Below are 26933 nucleotides of genomic sequence, written 5' to 3'. Positions count from 1 at the left end.
TCAGGTCAAGATCTATCTGCCCTGAAAATTTCACATGAATTGAACAACCTGTTGTTGGGTTGTTATCTCTGAATTTGTAATTTTAAGGAAATTTTGCTGTTTTTGGTTATTATCTTGAATAATATTATAGATAGAGATATACATTAAACAACAATTATGTTCAGCAAAGTAAGAGTTACAAATAAGCCAAAACGACCGATATGGTCAGTTGACCCCTTTAGTAGTTATTGCCCTTTATAGTCAATATTTTACATTTTTCATAACTTTTTGTAGACTTTTAGAAAATAGTTGCCACTGTAATTACTGGGCCAAGTTCATTATAGATAGAGATAATTGTAACAACAAGAATGTTTTATTAAGTAAGATCTACAAACACATCACCATCATAAAAAAAACAATTTTGTTATGAATTTATCTGTGTCCATTGTTTAATATGCACATAAACCAAGGTGAGTGACACAGGCTCTTGAGAGCCTCTTGTTTCTTCATGCTTGAAGATATTAATTTGATGTTTCGTGTATTGTTATATCATGACAAGTTACAGACCAAGTTTTAATTTTGTTTCGTGCAGTGTGATGGTCCTTTGACTTCACTTACATGTAAATGATCAGTTTTCTGCACATTTATTTAGTCATGACAATTTACAGTTCAAGTTCTAATTTGTTTCTGTCTGATGATTCTATGTAGAGTTATGGTCCTTGGAATAAAAAAAATATCTCAAATTATCAGTTTTCCACACTTTTTTCCCTCATACTTGAAGGTACATGTATTGTTTTGAAAATAGAATAAAGTTTTATTATGACAAGTTACAGATCAAGTTAGAATTTTGTTTAGGTCTCATGATTTTGTGCAGAGTTATGGTCCTTGGGCTTCATATACACTGACCACTGTATTTGCTTTTGACATTCATTTTCAATGATTGTTTATCTTTGACCACCATGATAGATAGTAAGTGAAACATAAAAAAAGCTGTTATGAAAAATTAATTAAAATGATTTTTTTTAAATATTTAACCATAATCTTACACTTAAAAATTTAGTAGTGTATAAAGTAAGGATTAAGATTTCCAGATTTATTTAAGCCTTACCCGCAAAGTGAGAGTTGTGTCCCTTGGTCTGTCAAAATTCTTGTTTTCTTTTCAGTTGAACTACAGTATCTCAAAATATTTTTCAGGTCCAGTTAACTTTGAGATAACAGGAGTAAATTGTATTTTGTTTTCAGGGTTAATCTTCATTAGTAATTATAAGGCTTTTACCCAAAGGTTTGCAAAGCAAAAGTAATATGATAATGAATAGCTTTGACAAACAAACAAAATACAAATAAGAACAATCTGAGTGACATGTGTTATCCTTACTTAAGGTGTCAGAATGGTTTTTTTATGCAAAAGGACTGATATCCAAATGTTTTTTGTTTTTTTATAAAAGATTGTTTTTTTATATTTTCAGGCCCCTCCTGCAGAGGAAAAGTTGAAGACCCATTTTATAGCTTTTGTGTGTAAAGATGGTGGGCTCTATGAATTAAGTAAGTGAATACACACTATTGAATACACAGAATGATCATTTAATAAAAAGTATTCCAACAATTTTGTAGAACTTTTAACAAAATCACTTGACTAGTGCTAAAGATATCATCTTTTGTGTGATACTTACGATGGTTCATAGTAAAGAGAAAAAGAGTTAATAAACTTGTTCTCTTTTTTGGGTAAATGTGTAGTTCAATCACCTCTTGGTTCTCAGTACTTGACAAAATTTATCCTTTGACATACAACCTCCTGTGATTAGGGGGAAACACCCTTTCTTTGACATCTGTAGTTTAATATCCTCCCGTTTTAAGTAGAAACCCACAAACACCCCACTCTTTGATATGTGTACATGTAGCTTGATAACCTTCTGTGATAAGTGGGAAACCCTCCATCTTTAACATGTGTAGGTTAATAACTACCTGTGATTATGAGGAAATCCCCTTTGACTTGTTTACTTCTTGATAGACCCCCTGTGATAAGTAGGAAATCCCCTTTCTTTGATATGTGTAGCTTGATAACCTCCTGTGATAAGCATGTGACATAGATGCAGACTTTTTTTAATATATGGTTATTTTCATAATTTCTCGTTATACAAATTTGGTAATATATAAAACAATATTCTACTGTAAACTTTTATTGTGTTCAACAGTGGTCTGTTATGTTGCTTTTAAAGCTACACCACTAGCTATATAGGCACATATGGACCATAATTTGGTATTCGGCCTTTGGTTTCTTTTTGTATCCTTTTTTATAAGTTCTAAAATTTTAACTTTTATTTTGTGGGTTGTGTTGGTGTTAGAATAGTATGAATGGAACAATTGAGTTTTTCGAGAAAAAATTAATACATTTTGATTCACCGTTTACGTGACATGAAACCAAACAGGAAACCAATCTTTATTTTCTTTATTTTGCACAATATAATTCAAAAGGCATAAATAAACACCATTACTAGTGTTACTTGCTTCATGTTAATATTTAAAATCTATTTTCAATGTTATATTAAAGTTTTTTTTAAACCTGACAGGAAACCATAAGAAACCGAAAGCATTTTTTTAGTTTTATTTTATTGCAAAATCTGCTTAAAATAATCTGAACAGTATACTTTTTCTTAAAATCCATCTTAAATGTAACAGTATTATAAAACTCCTAAATATGTGCTTGTTTTGAAAACAATTAGTACAATTTATTCAGAATTTTCCATATTTTCTCCATTGATACAGGATACCATAATCGTTGTATCTTGATGTTTAAGCAAACAAATGTATTTATATTTGGTTTTGATATTCCAGTTATATACAATTTATTCCAAATCATTGGCAATGTAACATTCTTTAAATCCAGTAAAGAAAAAAACTTTAAACTTGGAATTTAAATCTTTAAAATATGCACAATGTGATACTTGTGACCTGTACACCATCTACATGGTTTCCACATTTTAACCTACTTTAGTGGGCTAAAATCAATAAAGTACTTCCTTTCAAGTCATGCATGGTAAAAGTTTACTTCTCCTTTGACAAGTTTATTGCGTTTCTGATAAGTGTTTGCAGAACATGAATAAAAAATATTAATTAAAAACTGTGACAGGATTCAAACTTTGTACATTCTAAGTGTAACGGTATATTAACATGTATTTGTTATTAAATTATATTTATTCACCTAAAATATCCAGTAATATTTACTGCTGAAGTTGAATCAATTCAACGAGCATTGGTACAATGATAAGAGACGTAATTTCGATTGATTTTTCCAAGGACTCTTCACGTCATTATCGGGAAACGAAGTGTGTTCTAACGTCTGTCAAATATGAAATCGATTTTGTCAAGTCATTGGGCATTTATTTTCACACAGGATCGTATGTAACATTATGCACATAGGAAAAATAACAGACCACCGGCGCAATCTCTTTGACAATTGTATTTTCCTCTTTTAAACAAGACGAAACAAGTCTACAGATTATGTTTGCTAACATCCCGTTGGAAACAAAAACAATGTTTAGACCTAGTATTTCGTACATCCGGCCGTAATGATGTTATCACATGTTGTCACGTGTTTTACGTATGACTGGAAATGGTTTGAACTTAAGGACAAAAACAATTTTAATAAATAACTGGACTTCTATATCGTGTGAAATGTAACGCATAACGACAACGTAATTTTCTTACTTAATTATTACGAAGATCAAAACAAGAATGTAAATCATCTCGGATTTACCTGTTTGAACATCTCGCGAGAGTTCATATTAGCATATTGTTTTTAAGAATTCTATTACAACAAAGCAGATTACATCATCTAAAAATTGCGTTACGAAATCGGACACACAAATCACGCCACTGTTCTTACATCTGCTACATAAATACTTTTAGTTCTCTGCATTTTCTTCTCACTATTCTTATTGGTCGATGTTCTTTGTTATTTGAAAGCAAAAGTAACGAATTTACCGGTGACGATTATCTATAAATCAGTCAGCGTTATGCTCTTCGGAAGCAATAAGTAACGCGAGAAACGACACAAAAATACAGTTGTAGAATCTTTGAAATTCGTATATTTTAATTTTTTTTCTAGGGAAGAGTAGCATACACTTGTATGTTGATAAAAATAATGGCATCTTTAGATGTAGTTGCAACTTTTCTTACAGTAATTCACATTTTATCACTTTTCTATAGTTATAGGAAACGGAGCCCAATAGCAAATTATGGTCCATATTCAAAACAACTGTCAGTTTCAAGTTTAGTTACATTTATTTGATAACAGCACACAATGTAAATGTATCATTGTCAAGTTCTGATCAGAATTCAGTGTAAATTTCTTTTTAATTGAAAATGCCCTCTCACAGTAAGAACTGATATTTGACCGAATTTAATTAGCTTTATCAAGCATTTAAAGAATGTCATAACGTCATTTTTATTGAAATATGAAATGTCATTTATTTTCTCTGCCATTACTGCCATTGGCCATATCTGGTTAGTTCATCAGAATATAGCTGGTACTATGAGAGCTCTGATCCAACAGTTCCGTGATATTTTCATTCCCATAGCCTGTGGAAATCTGTGGAGTAGATTTGGAACTAAAATTGAAAAGAAAAATGCTTTATAATTTGATTTCCTTGAACTAAACTGTTAAATGCTTATTCAAATAGCTACGCTGAATGTATCCCTTGTGTATGAATTGTTTATATCATTGCAACAAAGGGTGCACAATGCGTTACTCGCCATTCAAACTTTTAAACTGGAACTCCCAAATATGATTTATAAATCTCTAATCTTGGTAAGAACACATTGTTTTCGCTCAACAATCAGCTCTTTGACAAAGATACAGGCCCTGAATGCAACCTCTTTCCTTGGACATTTTCTCTATAAAGTGAATTTGAAAGAAAGAATGTCACAAAATTATAAAAACGAATCACAAATTACTCACCTTTTGCTGTTCGTCCATACAGAAAAATAATGTGGCAGCCAAACAATAATCAATTAATTTGAATTTATTGGCATTTTTCGCCAAAAAATCTGAGAATAGGGATATCACTCACGATAAAAAAAATGAATAAATGAAAAGGTGTGTTATTGTCTGTAAAGTAGTGAAAAGCGTTTCCACGCTATGTGACAAAATCCTTGCTTGTAAACCATTGAAAAAGCGTGTATTACATGGGAATATCATGTCACTTGGCAACTATGCCCCTTCCACACGATACCCCACACCCCTTTTCTTTAAAATGTTTGTTAAAAACTTGCTGTGATGGGACACCCCATTGTTTTAAACTTTTTGAAATGTGTGGGTTGATAACCTCCTGTAATAAATGGGGAACCCCTCTTTGAAATGTGTAGGTTGATAACAGGTAAGGAAACCCCTTGTCTTTGATAACACCTTCCGTCATACGTAAACAATCTGTCTATGCTTGTGATATCTCCTACTGGTGTTAATTATTTTCGATAAGGTTTGTTATTTCAAATGTTGCAATCTTATTTGCAAGAACATATATATTTCTAAGTAGGGTTGATTGTGGTTGTCAATTTCAATGTCCCTATAAACTTAACAGAACACCTATAAAATATACAAAGGGATGCCATTGACATTCAAGAAACTCATAGAGGGATTCAATCCACTCATAACACCTTGGATTTGCATTGGAAACCTCCGTTATTTTTTGAAATGTTAAATTTTCTGCTATTATGTAAGGAATTCTCTTACAATCCAACTGTAAGCAATGTACAAGGCCCTGATCAGTTATATGCCATACATTTGATGGTAGCAATAATGTCATCATTTGATATATTGATATCTTATTGTTTAATGTTTGAGGTTAATGACTCCGAATGTAACCATTTCTAAAGGGACATTTGTCAACACAAAATCTTACTAAGAGAGCCATGGAGAATATAAAAGCCATTACTTGGCCCCTTATATAACTAATTCCACAATCCTTTTAGAAATATGTTAGTTTAATTGTTATATGAATATGATGATGAAGTCAGGTCTAATTTTATAAATAGGCATATTTCAAATTGAAACAATTTTTTTTTAATAACACAAGTTTGAAAGATTAAAGTAAATTCCTAGGACAAACTTCAGCAATGTTAATGCAGGTATTGATATCTGACAATTATTTACTGAGCATTTGAAAGATATATTATTTTAATACCAGGTGATTTTTCAAATTCAGGTGCAACAAAATTAATGATTCCAATTCCACTGCACCAAACATGACAAATAATGTTTGTTCAGTGGGCAAAATATTTGAAAGGAACCTTAACAAAACTTTGAAAGAGAGGGTCACAAACTTAGTTCAAATTATCCACACATGTGCAAATGTAAAACTAACTATTCTCTTATAGTAAACCCCTTCAAATTTGGTCTCTGATGGATAGTTATGAACAATCAAACCACATCCTCATATTCCTATAATGTGTGAACGTCTTATTAACACTTTGACCATTTGAACTGTAGACTTTTTTATAAATTAACAGCCACATCGTTTGTAAGACATAAAATTAAAAATAAGTGTTGTTTGCCTATGATGTGAATGACGTCAATAATTTTACGATTGATCTAGATTTAGAACACTATAATCTGAACATTTCGTATCACACATTTAACTTATATATTTCCAAATTGATCTATTTGAAATCATTTGAGATACTCATACAGTATTAAAAATTCAATTTAAACATATTAGTTTACTAGGGCCCGACTAAAAGTTGGGTCGCCCTATAGTGATCAGTCTGTCCGTCCGTCTGTCTGTCCGTCCGTCTGTAACACTTTAACTTTGTGTCCGCTCCATATCTAGAAAACCATTATGATTTCATACTTTATACTTTACATGTTTATTAACCACCACCAGAGGGCGTGTCATGATGTATGTACAACTTTCTAGGTCAAAGGTCAAGGTAAAAAAACTTTGGTTTCAGTTGCCAACCTTGTGTCCTGTGGTGATGATCGTGTCCGCTCTATATCTTGAGAACCCTTATGATTTCAAAGTTTATACTTGACATCCATTTTAACCAACACCTGAGGGTGTGTCATGATGTATGTACAACTTCCTAGGTCAAAGGTCAAGGTCAAAAACTTTGGTTTCAGTTGACAACCCTGTGTCCTGTGATGAAGATCGTGTCCGCTACATATCTAGATAACCGTTATGATTTTATACTTAATACTTAACATGTTTATTAACCTACACCAGAGGGTGTGTCATGATGTATGAACAACTGCCTAGGTCAAAGGTCAAGGTCAAAAACTTTGGTTTCAGTTGACAATTCTGTGTCCTGTGGTGAAGATCGTGTCCGCTCCATATCTGGATAACATTTATGATTTCAAAGTTTATACTTGCCATCCATTTTAACCACAATCAGAGGGCATGTCATGATGTATGTACAACTTCCTAGGTCAAAGGTCTGTCTGTCTGTTGGTCTGTCCATCGCTTACAATTTTGATTCACACTATATTTATTTAACCAACGTTATTGACAGCGGGGCCCACAGAGATGGCTTCCATCTCAATGATATCTAGTTATTTTCAAAAGCATCAGTGGCGTATCCAGAACTTTTCATAAGGTAGGTCCCACTGACTGACCTTAGGAGGGCCTGCTCCAGTCATGCTTCAGTGATTTACTATATAATCCCCCCCTCTCCCCTGGATCCACCTATGAGCTTTTAGATAATTTGATCAGCTTTTATTGTCATCATCAAAAAGGAATATGTATCTCAAGCTATAATAATTACTCTCCCATACAGAAAAAATTATCACTAGGCTAACTGCATTGCTCAACTAGCCGCCAGTTGATCTAACAGTTGCGGGACAGTTGAGGGCTAGCTGGCCATCAGTTGAGCAAATAGTTGAGGGCCAGTTGAGGGATAGCTGGATTTTTGCCATGCAAATTAGGTAGCCCTAACTTATCAATGCTCAACTTTATGCAAATGAGTTGAGCAATGTTGAGAAAATATCATAGTTGAGGGCTAGATGTCCAACAGTTGAGCAATTAGAGTTGAGGGCTACCTGGCCAACAGTTGAGGGCCAGGTCATTGAAAGTTGAGGGCTAGGTCTTAAAAAGTTGAGCATTATGTGGTGATTGCAAACTGATGACTACACATTGTAGAAAAACATATTTAAATTGTGTATTTGTGTACTTTTATAGCCAAAATACTGCTGAAAGATCTTAGCTCACAACAGACTACATACATGCTATATCCATAATCCTTGCTTTTAAGAAGTTATCTAGCAAACAAAAATAGATCTCTAGTTTTATACCAAATTCATAATATTAGAATATTCTTATTTTATTAGTTATACTTTCTAAAACAAATTGTCTTAATAATAAAACAAACATGTCTCCTGTCTTACACATTTTGACAATATATAAATTAATGCATAAATATATTGTTTCATTTTTTTCTTCACTCTTTTAAGTTTATAAAGAAAACACTATAAATATCACTATTTTGACCTAAAAGAGCATAATTATACACTTTTTCAAAATGGTGGTAATCAAATCTAATCCAATGAACTTACCAACAGATGTTTCCAGAATATGTGTTTAAACATCAATCTTCCTAAATCTAAGAGTCATGTCATCAGAAGAATACACTGCACTTTTCAATGTCAATACAGTAATTTGTAACTTTTTTTTTCTACATTCATTGTAAAAGTTATATTTTATTCATGATAGCTAGAAGACATCTTTGCTTGCCATGTGCATGCTCAAACCCAGTCAAATTTTAAAAGTTTGAGGTTCTTTTGGGTATTGTGACAGTGTGATCACTTTGAGATTTACCCCTACTAATAACTGTTAATTACCTAAATCTTAAATATTTTATATGTTCTATAATAAAAGAAATACTGTTTGTTTTTTTATCTTTATGTCAAAGATTTAGTTAAGTTAAAATACAGAAAAATGTATAAAATTGAAAACATGTGTTTCCCTTAATTTTGCCTCAAACTTTGTGTACATTTATAATTATACTTCCTGTCCATTTGCACTAAAGACATATAAAACAGATGGCACATAACATTTATATCACCAGGTCATATTTATAATTGCTCAACTTTTCCTCAACTACAATAATTTCAAAGTCTGAAAGCTCAACTTTTGCTCAACTATATGAAAATCAAAGATCAATTGCTCAACTTTTCCTCAACTTAAAGGCCAGCTTCAGTTGAGGGTCAGTTGAGCGACATCTATCCAACATACAGTGCTTGGCCAGGTTTGAGTTGAGCTAAGATGCTCAACACCTAGCCCTCAACTATTTTGCTTAAAACAGCTAGCTCCCAACTGTCCGCCACATGGTCATCAACTGGCCTTCAACTTTTTTTTCTGTAGGGGATGGGCTGTTCCAGAATTATATGTATGGAGGTTTTGACTGTTAGGAGGCTCTTTTCTATGAATTCAGCTACCAAAAATAGAGTTGGTTTTTTTTTTAGAAGACTTGTTTATAGCATTGTGCATGAGTTTAATATCAAATTGCTTGAGGCAAACTTAAACTTGTATGCTGAAAAATAATGTGGATGGAAGGAATGATTTATAGACGTAACACTAAGTGCTCTCTTCATCTAGAATTTGTGGGAATGAAAAAAAGCTGTCAGACATCAAAACAGCCTTTGACTATACAAAACATTGTATGTTTATAGCAAATATTTTAAGTTTTTCTCAAATGGAAATTAAATGCTACCAGATCTGAAAATTACTTAAAAAAATATAAAATCATAAAAAAAAATCTAATACACATTAAAATATAAGAGATATGTTACAACTATCTAACCTATGTATTTGGGGTGTGGTAGTAAAAGAAGAAGAAATTGATATAAAGATCTTGTAGACTTTATTTCTGGCAATCTTGGTTCCTATTTGCATTGCAAGTAGTAGACGACAAACGACAGACACCAAATATAGGAGTTAATAACTTATTCTGGCAACAACTACATGGACCAAGTAAAAAGATTAAGTAAGGCTACATGTAGTTCCTTTCAGATTATAATGTACAAAATAGTCATATTATTTTATTGTAAAGTGTGTTTTAATATCATTTATTCTAACTTAAGTTCTGACATGAACTTTAACTATTGCATATGTACAATTGTACTGGATCTGGTTTGGTTGTTTTAACAGATAACAGATCTGGTGTGAACTGGTAACCAGTATTTTCATAAATGTCAAGTTCTCCAATAAATTACATAAATTCAAAAAAAGTGTCAGCATAGGCCAAACTGGATTTCATTAGCACCAAACAAATTAACACAACATTTTCTGCGTAATTAACACTGGTTTGTATCCTAAATATCACAGATGTCTACTGTAGTACATGTTGAACGCTGAACTTTGCCTTGAAAAATAAATGTCAGACATAAGCTCTACCTTGACTTACTATGTAACCTAAAGTTCAGACATGAAGACATAAGCTCTACCTTGACTTACTATGTAACCTAAAGTTCAAACATGAAGACATAAGCTCTACCTTGACTTACTATGTAACCTAAAGTTTAAACATGAAGACATAAGCTCTACCTTGACTTACTATGTAACCTAAAGTTCAAACATGAAGACATAAGCTCTACCTTGACTTACTATGTAACCTAAAGTTCAAACTTGAAGACATAAGCTCTACCTTGACTTACTATGTAACCTAAAGTTCAAACATGAAGACATAAGCTCTACCTTGACTTACTATGTAACCTAAAGTTCAAACATGAAGACATAAGCTCTACCTTGACTTACTATGTAACCTAAAGTTCAAACATGAAGACATAAGCTCTACCTTGACTTACTATGTAACCTAAAGTTCAAACATGAAGACATAAGCTCTACCTTGACTTACTATGTAACCTAAAGTTCAAACATGAAGACATAAGCTCTACCTTGACTTACTATGTAACCTAAAGTTTAAACATGAAGACATAAGCTCTACCTTGACTTACTATGTAACCTAAAGTTCAAACATGAAGACATAAGCTCTACCTTGACTTACTATGTAACCTAAAGTTCAAACATGAAGACATAAGCTCTACCTTGACTTACTATGTAACCTAAAGTTCAAACATGAAGACATAAGCTCTACCTTGACTTACTATGTAACCTAAAGTTCAAACATGAAGACATAAGCTCTACCTTGACTTACTATGTAACCTAAAGTTCAAACATGAAGACATAAGCTCTACCTTGACTTACTATGTAACCTAAAGTTCAAACATGAAAACATAAGCTCTACCTTGACTTACTATGTAACCTAAAGTTCAAACATGAAGACATAAGCTCTACCTTGACTTACTATGTAACCTAAAGTTCAAACATGAAGACATAAGCTCTACCTTGACTTACTATGTAACCTAAAGTTTAAACATGAAAACATAAGCTCAAACAACTTCAAACTTAGTACACATGTTCCCTATGATATGATCTAATCTTTCTAATTAAATTGCCAAATTATACTTTTTACTCCAGTTTCAAGGTCCACTGAACATATATAATGAGAGTGCAAGTTTCAGGTTAAAGTTTTTGGTCAAAGTAGTTTTTGATTTAGTTGAAGTCCAATAAACTTGAAACATTGTACACATGTTCCCCATTGGTTGATATTTTTACTTTTAAGGCCGAATTAGATTTTTTACCCAATTTCACGGTCCATTGAACATGGAAATTGATAATGCGAGTGGGGCATCCATGTACTTTGGACACATTCTTGTTTATCTTAATTTCACGGTCCACTGAACATAGAAAATGATAATGGGAGTGGGGCATACATGTACTATGGACACATTCTTGTTTTAAAGAGAAATTGTACTCTACATTTAGAATTTGTTTGTTAACACTTTCTTTATAGAAACAATCTAGTGACAGTGTGGATGTTATATTTGCATAGACAATATGTCTTTAAAAACTTTCAAGTCTGCAAAGGCTGAACCAGATGAATAATATACATATGCATCATGGTTGCTGTAAAAAAATATCAGTATTTTAGGCCATGTTATATTGAAACAGGAGAAAATTAGTTCTAGTGACATCTAGTTTAGTGACCTTTATAAGATCTGCTTTCTTCCAAGTATTACGCATGTATCAACCTTTGTTTGATAGTATGTGTGAAAAAACATGCCATTTTCAACATATAAGAAAATCTTAAATGCCATTTTATATAATTTTTAGAAATGTCAACAGGGTGAAAATTTACTTTTTGAGTACCTGTTGAATTTCCTGTAAAATACTCCAGTAATCACTTGGAAAAAATCTACAAAATCATCAGAATCACTAAATTTTACCCATATTATGGTTGTTGTCTTATGGATGTAAAACCTTCAATATTTCTACCTTAAATTACCTATGGTTTGAAAATCATTTGATATCTTTAATAGAAAAGCTGGGCTAAATCAAACTTCACCTGGCTATAGTTATGATTTTTTACACGCATAATAAATACTTGGCATACTTAGTCCTGAATTATAGGTCTTTGATTGTAATATATTAGACAATTTTATTCCAGGCCTAGATTACCTTAGCCGTATTTAGCACAACTTTTTGGAATTTTGGGTCTTCAATGCTTTCAGTACTTTGTACTTGTTAGACTTTTTAACTATTTTGATCTGAGTGTAACTGATCAGTCAAATGGAGACTAAATGCAGGTCTGGCATATCAAATTATTAGCCTGCAACCTTTGATAACTAAATTCATATGATTGTCTGGATTCTGTACTTCAAGTTTGATTGCACTAAATCACTAGAAATCTGTAAATATCAAAGCTTATAAAAGTATAAGCTCCTTTAATATTTGGATCATTTTCAGATTGTTGTAGTCTTAAGATATTTTAATTGTACCATAAGCATGGCAATGGTATTTTAAGAAATCTTTCTACTATTGAGTATAGCAGTAAGACATTTCAGAATGTTGTCCTTTCTTTCGGACAGAGGTGTGAACTCCTATAAACTAAGGCTATTAACACTTGACTGTGTGTCAGTTCTGACACTGTTGGCATCTTAAAAGTACTAACCATTACAATTCTCACTTTGGATAAAAACTGCAGAATATAGCTTATTAGAGTATAGCTTAAGGCCATATGGTGACACTTAGTTGCTTGCATCCACATTTGGACAGTTTTGGTATTGGCAATCACATCTCATTATTTTTAATAAATATATATTAAAAGTTTATTGGCATTTTAGGTCAAGAATATCAGCAAGAAAACAAACCAAATATCGATTTATCTCTTTTGCCAATTTTCTGTTAAATTTCTTTTCTTGGTACAAAAAACTGAATAATCAAAGTCAGTTTCTTTTTGAAGCATGAAAAAATGAATGTAATTCTACCAGTACAAACATCTAGTATGATCTGTTGATAATAGACTGTAGTGCAATTGGTTCTTGAACCTACAAGTATAGGTCTTTACTGATAATACTATATAAATAAATTATCTATGTTGACCAGAGTCTTCAGGTGCACTATACAGATTTGTATACATTGGATATGTACTCATACAGTATTGTGTGTTTCCAGTTACAGATTTATATACATTGTGCCTCTGGTTGCAGGAATTTCTCGTTACATTGAAGACCTGTTGGTGACCTTCTGCTGTTGTCTACTCTATGGTCGGGTTGTCTCTTTGACACATTCCTCATTTCCATTCTCAATTTTATTATATATGTACTGATACAGTATTGTGTGTTTCCAATTCCAGATTATATATTTCTTTACCCAGTTCCAGTCAATATTTCTAACAGATATTCTTGACATATAGCAGGTTTTACCTTAAAATAACAGTAATAAAATATAATTAATTAAATTCCTTTGGTTGCACAAGACATTTTCTCAAAGACTGTTCCATAATTCTAACATGAAATTCTGAATCTGTCATCCGATATTATTAAACTGCTTGAAGGATGTATGGCTTCAATGAGGACTTTAAAAAATAATAGGATAATGTAATGTGTTGAATTTGATCATGGATCTGTTATTGACGTACTATAAAAGTTTATGCAATTATCAAACAGAAAATTGAATAGAACAATATCAGGTCTGACATATATATGATATCTCTTAAAACAAGTTTATAAACAAAACCAATACATACAATATTCTCCATTCTGATTCTTGAACTTTATGAAAGTGTTACACTTAGAACTGAAGTAAAACTCACAGATCATAATAATTCAATAGATTATTCAATTGATCAATCATTCTAGTTATTCACCAGTATCAAATACTACAATTTAAAGGGGAAAAAAACTTAGTTATCAATATCTAGCACATAAAAATAAAAAAGAAGTGACTTCTTAAACTTTAATTAACTACAAAATGTCTGAGGTTTTTATATTAGTTGCCTTAATACTTTGATGATGGATAGTGCATCAGTGCTCTTGGTCATAAATTTGCTTGGTACATGGAGAACACAATTTGTGCTTGTAACACCAAATACAGTATTTTTATGGCTAATTTCTGTGTCTGAGAAATATAATTTGGCTTGACATTTGTATGAATGTAAGACAATATATACAATGGTATCTATAATGAGTTTATAACTGTGAATTGTCAGCAGACAGTCATTCTCAGGTATTTGTTTTGGATCATCATGGTGAACTGATTCATTAAACCATCAGCAGGCAATATTAATTGTCCATTTTGACTTGGCCTAATTTATCATTGGGTCCTATTTTTATGTTTTAATAATTTTTGATGTTCTGTTTGCTCTCCTTGGGCTTTGTCAGTTTGATAGTATCGATATGTTTGGTCTAGAGCGTACCTGATATGGTTAATTTAACACACACTTAAATATTTATATGTTGTAAGATATAGTTAATTATGTTAACCAGTGCATATAGTTTTACTCCTGGAATGGAAAGTAGGCTTTTAACCCTTTCCTCCATAATGATGCCTTTTGACGCCACCCCCCTTACTCCATAATGACGCCTTTTGACGCCTGTGTAGTACCTCAGTTGAAACACTTTGATGACAAAGTGTCTGCAGTTGACTTAATAAAATTTGTATCCAATATTAAAAGGAATATCATAGGAATATCTGACTTAAATTTATTTGATGAAATAGTTGTTTTTTGCAATGCCTTAATAATTTAAAGTATATGTTCAGCATTTTATTAAAAAAATCCTATGCGAATCAAGTATGCAAAAAAAAAAATTCAATGGAGGAAAGGGTTAATCAAGAAGATGTTTTTATTTTATAAATTAAGAAAGAACTGTTAAAAAACAGAAAGTAAAGCAAAGGAATAGTAACAACAAGTATCTAAAGTTCCATTTAGGAAATATTGTAGGCATACATTCAATTATTAATGCTAAATGAGACAGTTCAGACAAAACACTATTAATCAGAAATAATCCAAAAAGGAAAGAATCTATCAACAATATTACTTATATTGAATATATCTGATACCAACTTTATGACTTTAATATATACCTTTGTTAATTTGACACAATTTGTAAATTTTGTAAAATTGGCTAGCCATAAGCAAGAGTAGGACTATTAAATACAAATAAAATAAGCACTACATATTTCTTATTGCTTTTATCTGTATCATAATGTATTAAAGGTTTGCTCCATCTAGATTTTTTTCAGAAACTCATCTAGAGATTACATCTGATTGTCTTCTGTAGCAACAAAGCATCTGTCCTTATCTGTCCGCAACAAGAACCCATGACATAGATGTCCTTATCTCTCTGCAACACATACTTAGACCATTAAAAACTTCTATACATGGTATCTATACATGTGCAATTGACCATATTTTGAATCTTTTTATCAACAACGAGCAATACTTTTAGATTATCATTGATCATCTCAACAAGATTGATTTTCTCCCTTGAGTCGGTATGGCGAAAGCAAGAAAAGCAATCGAGTTGAGATGACCAATGATAATCGGTTTATCACTATTTTACCTATGATGACGTTGTCAATTTCCTTAGCAGCGCCACATGTCTTCTTAGTTCCTAGCCATAATTTTCCATCTCAAGCAAGTAGCATGATATGAAAAATTATCATACCTGCCAACTTTTCAAAATGCCCATGGGGGTTTTCCGTGCAAGATGGCTACCATACTCCTAAAAAAAACTTCAAGGGGGCCTTCAAATACAGTGTAATGTTGTTTTTTGGCTTCTTCATACTTTTATAAGCCTCAATTCATTGTAAGATTAATTGTTTTGTTAAAATTGTGGACATAATTTTCAATTTGGAGCCTCCATGGGGGAAATCCCCCGCAAATAGTGACAGTTGGCAGGTATGAATTATCACAAAAAAAGATCAAAGGAAAAATGCACAAAATAGCGATAATGTAGATTTAACATCATATATTGTATGGCCCACACTCTAGATTCAACATTCTCTGCATAGAAAACATTTTATCTGAAATCAATTCACACATTTGTACATAGTTTAAATAGTTGGGAAATGATTTACCTCAATTTATTAGGTCTTTCCACCTTTCCGTGGAAAGACCTATTGAATTTGTTCTGATTATTATTATTATTATTTTTTTTTTTTTTCTTCCGCCTAAATTTTTTTATAGCGTAATATTGATGTTTCAAAAGATGTCGCTTAGATATTTGGAATATGATGTCGTATAATCTATACGCTTTAAAAATTTACAACTGCGTGACAAAATACTTAACGTTGTAAGAGTTATCTCCCCAAACACTGTTATTCTTGTGGCCACTACTCCTTCGCAATCATAAAAGATTACGACAAATTTATTTTCCCAAATTGCTCGTTTCGTCTTCAGGATTAGAATATTCATTTGGACCGAAGCTATCCGGAGACTCCATATGAGAGTTATTTCCCCTTATGCATTTGATATAAGTGATATGCGTTTCTTACTGGAAAACCATCAGTGATATAGGCCTAGGGACTTAAGATTTGAGGTCCTTGGTCCAAAAAAATGAAAATAAGGTCAAGGTCAAAGGTCAAGGTCATATTCTAAATTTTGATTTTGGCTTTTTTTCTATTATTTTTAACAACCGTGAAAGATATTGACAAATTCTTTTTACTAAATTGTGAGTTGCGACATGTTGTAACTTATAAATTTTGGTTGGAAGGGTGTGTAAACAATAAATGAGAGTTTCCGCCCATCTTATATTTTAAATCATGCCTATAGTGCTATAATTTATTAACCATACATATTACAGACCTAGGGTCTTTTTGTTTGAGGTCCTTGGTTGGTGACCTTGAAATTGAGGTCAAGGTCAAAGGTTAATAGGACGTTCTAGATTTTGACCTTTGCTTTAAATTCATATTTATACATTATCAAGTCATAGTAACTGACATTTTAGATTGATTTTTAATATTTTGATATCAAAATAGACCTTTACTAGTGGAAAGACCTACAATTGTTCTCTGAACAATTGGTTTTTAATTAGATTTTAAACTTGCTGAAACTTCAATATCAATTTTTTGGCTGACACATTGTGAAGTAATCAATCATATACTTGCTCAAATTTTAGGCTTGTAAAAGTAAAAAGAAGTAAAAAAAAACACATTAAAATATATTTGAAGGCCCCCTTAAAGGTTTTGTAGGACTATGAGAGCCATCTGGCACGCAAAACCCCCATGGGCATTTTGAAAAATTGGCAGGTATGATAATATAACACTTTATGCAGAATTATGGTCATTGGTGACAGGTCAAATAATCAGTTTTGAACCCTTTTTATACGACCGCAAATTTTGAAAACATTTTCATCGTATATTGCTATCACGTTGGCGTCGTCGTCGTCTGAATACTTTTAGTTTTCGCACTCTAACTTTAGTAAAAGTGAATAGAAATCTATGAAATTTAAACACAAGGTTTATGACCATAAAAGGAAGGTTGGTATTGATTTTGGGAGTTTTGGTCCCAACAGTTTAGGAATTAGGGGCCAAAAAGGGCCCAAATAAGCATTTTCTTGGTTTTCGCACTATAACTTTAGTTTAAGTTAATAGAAATCTATGAAATTTTGACACAAGGTTTATGACCACAAAAGAAAGGTTGGGATTGATTCGGGGAGTTTTGGTTTCAACAGTTTAGGAATAAGGGGCCAAAAAAGGGCCCAAATAAGCATTATTCTTGGTTTTTGCACAATTAGTGTAGTTTAAGTAGAATAGAAATCAATGAAATTTAAACACAATGTTTATGACCACAAAAGGAAGATTGGTATTGATTTTGGGAGTTTAGGTCCCAACAGTTTAGGAATTAGGGACCAAAAAGGGACCCAAATAAGCATTTTTCTTGGTTTTCGCACCATAACATTATTATAAGTAAATAGAAATCTATGAAATTTAAACACAAGGTTTATGACCATAAAAGGAAGGTTGGTATTGATTTTGGGAGTTTGGGTCCCAACAGTTTAGGAAAAAGGGGCCCAAAGGGTCCAAAATTAAACTTTGTTTGATTTCATCAAAATTGAATAATTTGGGTTCTTTGATATGCAGAATCTAACTGTGTATGTAAATTCTTAACTTTTCGTCATGTTTTCAAATTGGTCTACATTAAGGTCCAAAGGGTCCAAAATTAAACTTAGTTTGATTTTGACAAAAAATGAATCGGTTGGGTTCTTTGATATGTTGAATCTAAAAATGTACTTAGATTCTTGATTATTGGCCCAGTTTTCAAGTTGGTCCAAATCTGGGTCCAAAATTAAACTTTATTTGATTTCATCAAAAATTGAATAAATGGGGTTCTTTGATATGCCAAATCTAACTGTGTATGTAGATTCTTCATTTTTGGTCCCGTTTTCAAATTGGCCTACATTAAGGTCCAAAGGGTCCAAAATTAAACTAAGTTTGATTTTAACAAAAATTAAATTATTGGGCCTCTTTGATATGCTGAATCTAAACATGTACTTAGATTTTTGATTATTGGCCCAGTTTTCAAGTTGGTCCAAATCAGGATCTAAAATTATTATATTAAGTATTGTGCAATAGCAAGTCTTTTCAATTGCACAGTATTGTGCAATGGCAAGAAATATCTAATTTCACAATATTGTGAAATAGCAAAAAAAATTTTAATTAGAGTTATCTTTCTTTGTCCAGAATAGTAAGCAAAAATATCTTATTGCAAGAATTTTTTTTAATTGGAGTTATCTTTCTTTGTCCAGAATCAACTTAAATCTTTGTTATATACAATATACAATGTATATTCACTTTTACTACCAACTGATAAATTTAAATAATCTTTACCATTCAGTGATAACAAGCAGTTTTTTTACATCTTAATATTTTATGATGTATTTAAATGAGTAGTTATTGTTGCAAACTCCATTAGAATATTTAAATTGAGATTAGTTTTGGAATAAGGGAAAGGGGGATGTGATTAAAAAATTGGGTTCAATTTTTCTCATTTGAAATTTCATAAATAAATAGAAAATTTCTTCAAACATTTTTTTGAGAGGATTAATATTCAACAGCATAGTGAATTGCTCTAAGAGAAAACAAAAATTTTAAGTTCATTAGAACACATTCATTCTGTGTCAGAAACCTATGCTGTGTCAACTATTAAATCACAATCCAAATTTAGAGCTGAATCCAGCTTGAATGTTGTGTCCATACTTGCCCCAACGGTTCAGGGTTCAACCTCTGCGGTCGTATAAAGCTACGCCCTGCGGAGCATCTGGTTTGATCATGCTTGAAGATATTGACTTGATATTTGATATATAATTTGCACATGATAAGTTAAAGATCAAGTTAACATTCTGTTCCAGTACAATGATTTTTTTACCTGAAAGGGGACTATGTATTGCCATGCAATACTCTCAGAATGCTTGTTACAGGCGCGGATCCAGAGGGTGGGTTCCGGCGGTTGGAACCCCCCTTTTTTTTGACGATCAATGCATTTGAATGGGGACATATGTAATTGGAAAACCCCCCTTTGTCCTGGGTTAAGAACCCCCCTTTTTAAAATGGCTGGATCCGCCCCTGCTTGTTACTTTGAGACTTTTTGTAATTTGAATATACGTTGTAGCATGTTACACAAAGCAAATATGAGAATATGAGTCCAATCAGTTCAGACTGCTGATGCTCCTTTTAACAAAAGTATAGATATTCACAAAACGTTGATTTTAGTACTATATACTTAGTATTTGTACTCTATAGTTAGTATTTGTACTCTATAGATGCTATATTTAGATCTATGATTATTTGACCATTGACCAAATAGATATCTAGAACATTTGTCATCGAAAATAAGTTAATGTTTTATCAGATGGACTATGAGGTATTTGAGTAATAATTACCTCCCTTTCTGACTATAATTTTCCCTATATAGGTTTATAGCTGTCGTTGATGCATAGGTTTTATGACAGTTTCTTATTGCTGACTTTCCTTTATTTCTTGTCTATAAATTATGATGTATTTGTCTATAGATTGAAGCATTAACAACTAAAAGTTTCCCAAATAGATTCTAAATAAATGTTTATGAATAATTGTTGAGAAAATGAGGCATCAACCCAACAACAATAGATAATTAAACTAGAGGCTCTTAAGAGCCGGTGTCGCTCACCTTGGTCTATGTGAATATCAAACAAAGGAAGCAGATGGATTCATGACAAAATTGTGTTTTGGTGATGGTGATGTGTTTGTACATCTTACTTTACTGAACATTCTTGCTGCTTACAATTATGTCTATCTATAATGAACTTGGCCCAGTAGTTTCAGTTGAAAATGTTAGTAAAAATTTACAAATTTTATGAAAATTGTTAAAAATTGACTATAAAGGACAATAACTTAAAAATTGACTATAAAGGACAATAACTCCTAAAGAGGTCAACTGACCATTTCGGTCTTGTTGACTTATTTGTAAATCTTACTTTGCTGAACATTATTGCTGTTTACAGTTTATCTCTATCTATAATAATATCCTTAAAATTACCAATCCAGGGGCAGCAACCAAACAATGGGTTGTCCGATTCATCTGAAAATTTCAGGGCAGATAGATCTCAACCTTATAAACAATTTACCACATTTAGATTTGCTCATTTAAATTTGAAATTAAAGGTTTCTGAGTTATCAGCCAAAAACTGCATTTTATTTTATTTTATTTTATTGGCAGCAACCCAACAACGAATTGTCTGATTCATCTAAAAATTTTAAACTAGATACCCCAATGATGATGATTGTGGCCATGTTTGGTTTAATTTAATTTGGCCCAGTAGTTTCAGAGGAGAAGATTTTTGTAAAAGTTAACGACGACAGGCCAGGTGAGCTATGAGTATGACACAAGTACATGTACTTTTATAATCAACACTTAGATCATTCAAGTTCTTAATCACCTAGACAAGTTTATAGTTTGTATATATTCCCATTGGTGGCCTTCAGCTGTTGTCTACTCTTTGGTCAGATCACAACCGTTGTTGTCTATTTGTCACACATTTCCCATTTCCCTTATCAATTTTATTAATATAAGGAAAGATTGCTGTTTGCATCATATCCAGTGGCAAATATCTGATGGATTATGATTAGCAGGATATGGTTAAGTGTTTTCATTGGTTGATATATCATGTTTAGGATACTGTGTACAACCAAGCATAATAACATGTAGAAAAAAACATAAGTATGCCATATTCAAGCTCGATGTTGATAATTTGCCCGAAAAATATCATTAATTGCCTTATATATGATTTAATTGTTTGAAATATGCCTTTATAATACTATTAGAAATATAGTTCACTTTTATTTGTATCTTCTTTGGTAAAAGAGGTTAATTGTTTGATTATAGCTATATGTTTGATGGTTAACCATGGTCCACTTACAAGTTAAGACAAGATAACCCTTGATTAATTGACATGTATTGATTCATTCCAACACACAGTTTTCCATTCACAAATACTATGCAAATATCTTCTATATATAGCCTAGTTCCTGACAGTATTGAATTGGTATGGATTTTGTTTAGTTCTGAGAAATAGATAATTAGATTATTTCGTTCCTTACTGTGGTGTCATTCGTCATTATCAATGAAATGCTTCAACAAAGATTTCAGTTTACGATCCTTCAGGGCAAAATTTAAACCTGACATGCAATATTAATTCACAATAAATAAGAAGAAACTTCATGAAACTAATTGTTTGTTTTGTCTATGGAGGTGGTTAATAGTTTTATATCATAAATGCAGAATTCTACTGAGGTTTAATACAGTTTTTTCTCTCATCGATATTAAAGAGGGAAAATAATAATTTTTTATTAAAGTTTAAGGGTAAATATAACAACACTGACAAAGCAGTCACATTATGAGACTTACATAGACAACTGGAAACTCAGACTTTATACCTAGGATTTCCTTGAAATATTTGCTTTTGTCAATTATTTGGACCAAACCTTCCAACTTTATGGTAGTTGGTTCCAGGCAAATGGATCACACTCCAAATAATAGTTATCACAAACAATGAAAGTTGAGCCATCATCAGGTAAATCTTTTAGGTTGAAATAGTTTCGTCTGAATTAAAGGTTCCCTCGAGTAGATAATGATACCTACGTTTTATACAGTAGTTCAATGTCCCTATTTCATCATTGGTAACTAGTTTTACTGTAAATTGATCATCTTTTATGTCTTATTCATATTTTAGTCAAATAATATATACATAAGTGGGCACAATTTCTTACAGACAATGATATTCCTCATGTAATGGTGTTTTGGGAGCTGTTTCAATGTGGAGGTTGAACATTGTAATCCACATAACAAGTTTCTAAACTATTTCCCTAGTCTTTCTAACAGCCAACTCTAAGCAAATAGAATCATTTTAGATTTCAACATACAAATATTCACTCGCCTACCAAATCTGACCCAAACACTTTGCTGAAAATCATTTTTGTCAGGTGATATTTTCCATCAGTTGGTGTATCTTGTCGTTCTCAGATTTCAAACTTAGATATAAGAAGATGTGGTATGAGTGCCACTGTAGTAACTCTTCATCGAAGCCACAATTTGTAAAAGAAAACCATTATTGGTCATTATAATAGCCTGTTTTTGACATAATAAAGTACCTGTTTTGTAACATTAATTCCAACTCAGAAAACTTGGAACTTTTTAATGTGTAACTGGAATTTGAGAGTTTTATTTACAGTTACACAAGCCTGTCATCTTTATTACCCATATTTGTCTACACTGACATTAGCCTGTCTTTACTATTGGCCATATTGGAACATCCTTACTTGTGACTGGATTTTGAGAGTTTTGTTTACCGTAACACAAGCCTGTCATCTTTATTACCCATATTTGTATTTCTGTTTCAGATGGTGGTTGTGATGGGCCTGTTTACCACAGTACATCTAGTCCTGACACATTGTTAGAGGTTAGTTAAATATGGTATATCCTTTATTATTTCAGATGGTCGTACAGATGGACCTTGTTTCCATGGTGACACCAGTCCAGACACTCTGTTAGAGGTTAGAGTTGTTGTTGTCACACTTTGTTTACCTCAACAAATAAGATGATGCATTAGATTCTTTCGCAAAGTTTTGCTTAATTTTATTTTATTTCAAATTATACTTTGTTTCCAAGCTCTACCTTCTTTTTTTTTGTGATGCATTAGAACCAGAAAACAATACTTAAGGATGTACTTATGTGATCTAGGGTAAAAATATATGAATCAAGAATTCAAAATGGATACTTTAAGCTGAAAGAGTGTTAATTAAGGATCAAAATAAGCTGAAAATATTGATGGGTTATGGAGCTCATTTTCAAATTATTTGATTTATAAAATATTGCTGGAAAAGGCAGACTTTGACTTCTACCTTATATTTGCATAGGTCTTATTTGGGTCTCAAATGAAAAGAAAGAAAATCAAGAATCTGCTTAGATATTGTCAAATGACCCGTTATGAGCTATTACGTCTTATGTTAAAAGATAGGTGTTATGGGAAAAAGTAGTTTACTTAATATTGTATGGGAAAACACCAAGGAATCTGAGCTATTGATTTGAAGGTTGTTAATACACTGCTTCTTCGTTTTTGACTGATTCTTGGGTGCTTTTTTCTCATTTTATTTGGGTAGAGGTGGTAAAACTTTATTTTATTTTGATAAAAATTTCATGTAAAATAGGAATGCTTAAAAGAGTAAACACTGAATGCATGTTTAATAGGTTTCTGTTTGTATATGTGTTTACCCTGTTGAGAGAGAATATAAGGGTAAAATATTAATATGCCTATTGTACAATGTGAGATAGTTTTATGCAAAAAGATTGGATATTGTTTTTCCAGAGTTATGTCCCTTTGAACTTAAATTGTTGACCTTGTTTAAATTTTATATTTTGTAATCACGAGTACATAAAACCTGATACATTGTTAAGTTTTTAAATAAAGATGTCCATTTCATAAACATATTTTGTCCATTAAGTGTTTCTAAGATATTTGTCCTTTGACCTTATATTGAGATCTCTCATCACAATAAACTTTGACCTATTGTTATAAGAAAGAATTAATCAGATGTTTTAATGAGAAATCAGGTTCAGTTTCATATTTTTTAAAAATCATATACACAGCTGTATGGCCATGTTGTTGTCTGTTCTTGTTGTGGTTCTTGATTTGTCCTCTGGTGTTACTGAAAGTTAACAGTGTAAAGAAGACTTATTCTACTGGTACCATTCTTGTTACAGGTCACCTAAGGTATCTTTGGAGATTGTAATTTGCAAGTAGATTCCTATGTGTTAAGGACTAATTATTTGTCTTTGTTTTTGTTGCATGTCACCTAAGGTATGAGCTATCTTTTGTGATTGTTATTTGTTAGTTGATTCCCATGAGTTAAGGCCCCTAGCGCCTGGTTGCATGTCATTTAGTGTATCTTTATGAATTGTTATTTGTTAGTTGATTCCCATGAGTTAAGGCCCCTAGCGCCTGGTTGCATGCCATTTAGTGTATCTTTATGGATTGTTATTTGTTAGTTGATTCCAATGAGTTAAGGCCCCTAGCGCCTGGTTGCATGTCATTTAGTGTATCTTTATGGATTGTTATTTGTTAGTTGATTCCCATGAGTTAAGGCCCCTAGCGCCTGGTTGCATGCCATTTAGTGTATCTTTATGGATTGTTATTTGTTAGTTGATTCCAATGAGTTAAGGCCCCTAGCGCCTGGTTGCATGTCATTTAGTGTATCTTTATGGATTGTTATTTGTTAGTTGATTCCCATGAGTTAAGGCCCCTAGCGCCTGGTTGCATGTCATTTAGTGTATCTTTATGGATTGTTATTTGTTAGTTGATTCCAATGAGTTTAGGCCCCTAGCGCCTGGTTGCATGTTGTTTAGTGTATCTTTATGGATTGTTATTTGTTAGTTGATTCCCATGAGTTATGGCCCCTAGCACCTGGTTGCATGTCATTTAGTGTATCTTTATGGATTGTTATTTGTTAGTTGATTCCAATGAGTTAAGGCCCCTAGCGCCTGGTTGCATGTCATTTAGTGTATCTTTATGGATTGTTATTTGTTAGTTGATTCCAATGAGTTAAGGCCCCTAGCGCCTGGTTGCATGTCATTTACTGTATCTTTATGGATTGTTATTTGTTAGTTGATTCCCATGAGTTAAGGCCCCTAGCGCCTGGTTGCATGTCATTTAGTGTATCATTATGGATTGTTATTTGTTAGTTGATTCCCATGAGTTAAGGCCTCTAGCGCCTGGTTGCATGTCATTTAGTGTATCTTTATGAATTGTTATTTGTTAGTTGATTCCAATGAGTTAAGGCCCCTAGCGCCTGGTTGCATGTCATTTAGTGTATCTTTATGGATTGTTATTTGTTAGTTGATTCCCATGAGTTAAGGCCCCTAGCGCCTGGTTGCATGTCATTTAGTGTATCTTTATGGATTGTTATTTGTTAGTTGATTCCAATGAGTTTAGGCCCCTAGCGCCTGGTTGCATGTTGTTTAGTGTATCTTTATGGATTGTTATTTGTTAGTTGATTCCCATGAGTTATGGCCCCTAGCACCTGGTTGCATGTCATTTAGTGTATCTTTATGGATTGTTATTTGTTAGTTGATTCCAATGAGTTAAGGCCCCTAGCGCCTGGTTGCATGTCATTTAGTGTATCTTTATGGATTGTTATTTGTTAGTTGATTCCAATGAGTTAAGGCCCCTAGCGCCTGGTTGCATGTCATTTAGTGTATCTTTATGGATTGTTATTTGTTAGTTGATTCCCATGAGTTAAGGCCCCTAGCGCCTGGTTGCATGTCATTTAGTGTATCATTATGGATTGTTATTTGTTAGTTGATTCCCATGAGTTAAGGCCCCTAGCGCCTGGTTGCATGTCATTTAGTGTATCTTTATGAATTGTTATTTGTTAGTTGATTCCAATGAGTTAAGGCCCCTAGCGCCTGGTTGCATGTCATTTAGTGTATCTTTATGGATTGTTATTTGTTAGTTGATTCCCATGAGTTATGGCCCCTAGCACCTGGTTGCATGTTGTTTAGTGTATCTTTATGGATTGTTATTTGTTAGTTGATTCCAATGAGTTATGGCCCCTAGAGCCTGGTTGCATGTTGTTTAGTGTATCTTTATGGATTGTTATTTGTTAGTTGATTCCAATGAGTTAAGGCCCCTAGCGCCTGGTTGCATGTCATTTAGTGTATCTTTATGGATTGTTATTTGTTAGTTGATTCCAATGAGTTATGGCCCCTAGAGCCTGGTTGCATGTTGTTTAGTGTATCTTTATGGATTGTTATTTGTTAGTTGATTCCAATGAGTTAAGGCCCCTAGCGCCTGGTTGCATGTCATTTAGTGTATCTTTATGGATTGTTATTTGTTAGTTGATTCCAATGAGTTAAGGCCCCTAGCGCCTGGTTGCATGTCATTTAGTGTATCTTTATGGATTGTTATTTGTTAGTTGATTCCCATGAGTTAAGGCCCCTAGCGCCTGGTTGCATGCCATTTAGTGTATCTTTATGGATTGTTATTTGTTAGTTGATCCCAATGAGTTAAGGCCCCTAGCGCCTGGTTGCATGTCATTTAGTGTATCTTTATGGATTGTTATTTGTTAGTTGATTCCCATGAGTTAAGGCCC

At 32.6% G+C, this 26933-nt stretch overlaps 1 protein-coding gene across 1 annotated transcript in view; it reads left to right on the top strand.

The window, feature by feature from the left end:
* The window catches only part of LOC134696567 (ubiquitin carboxyl-terminal hydrolase-like), a 96230-nt gene that overhangs the window by 58846 nt on the left and 10451 nt on the right, over window positions 1-26933 (top strand). The window contains exons 6-7 of the mRNA XM_063558422.1: window positions 1446-1521; window positions 23187-23245. Of these exons, the coding sequence (XP_063414492.1) occupies window positions 1446-1521; window positions 23187-23245 (135 nt within the window). The remainder of the gene's footprint in view (window positions 1-1445; window positions 1522-23186; window positions 23246-26933) is intronic.

This window comes from Mytilus trossulus, chromosome 14 (assembly GCF_036588685.1).
Source record: "Mytilus trossulus isolate FHL-02 chromosome 14, PNRI_Mtr1.1.1.hap1, whole genome shotgun sequence".
Lineage (NCBI taxonomy): Eukaryota > Metazoa > Mollusca > Bivalvia > Mytilida > Mytilidae > Mytilus > Mytilus trossulus.
Note: the sequence above shows the minus strand (reverse complement) of the source record. Positions and strands in the feature narration are given on the sequence as shown.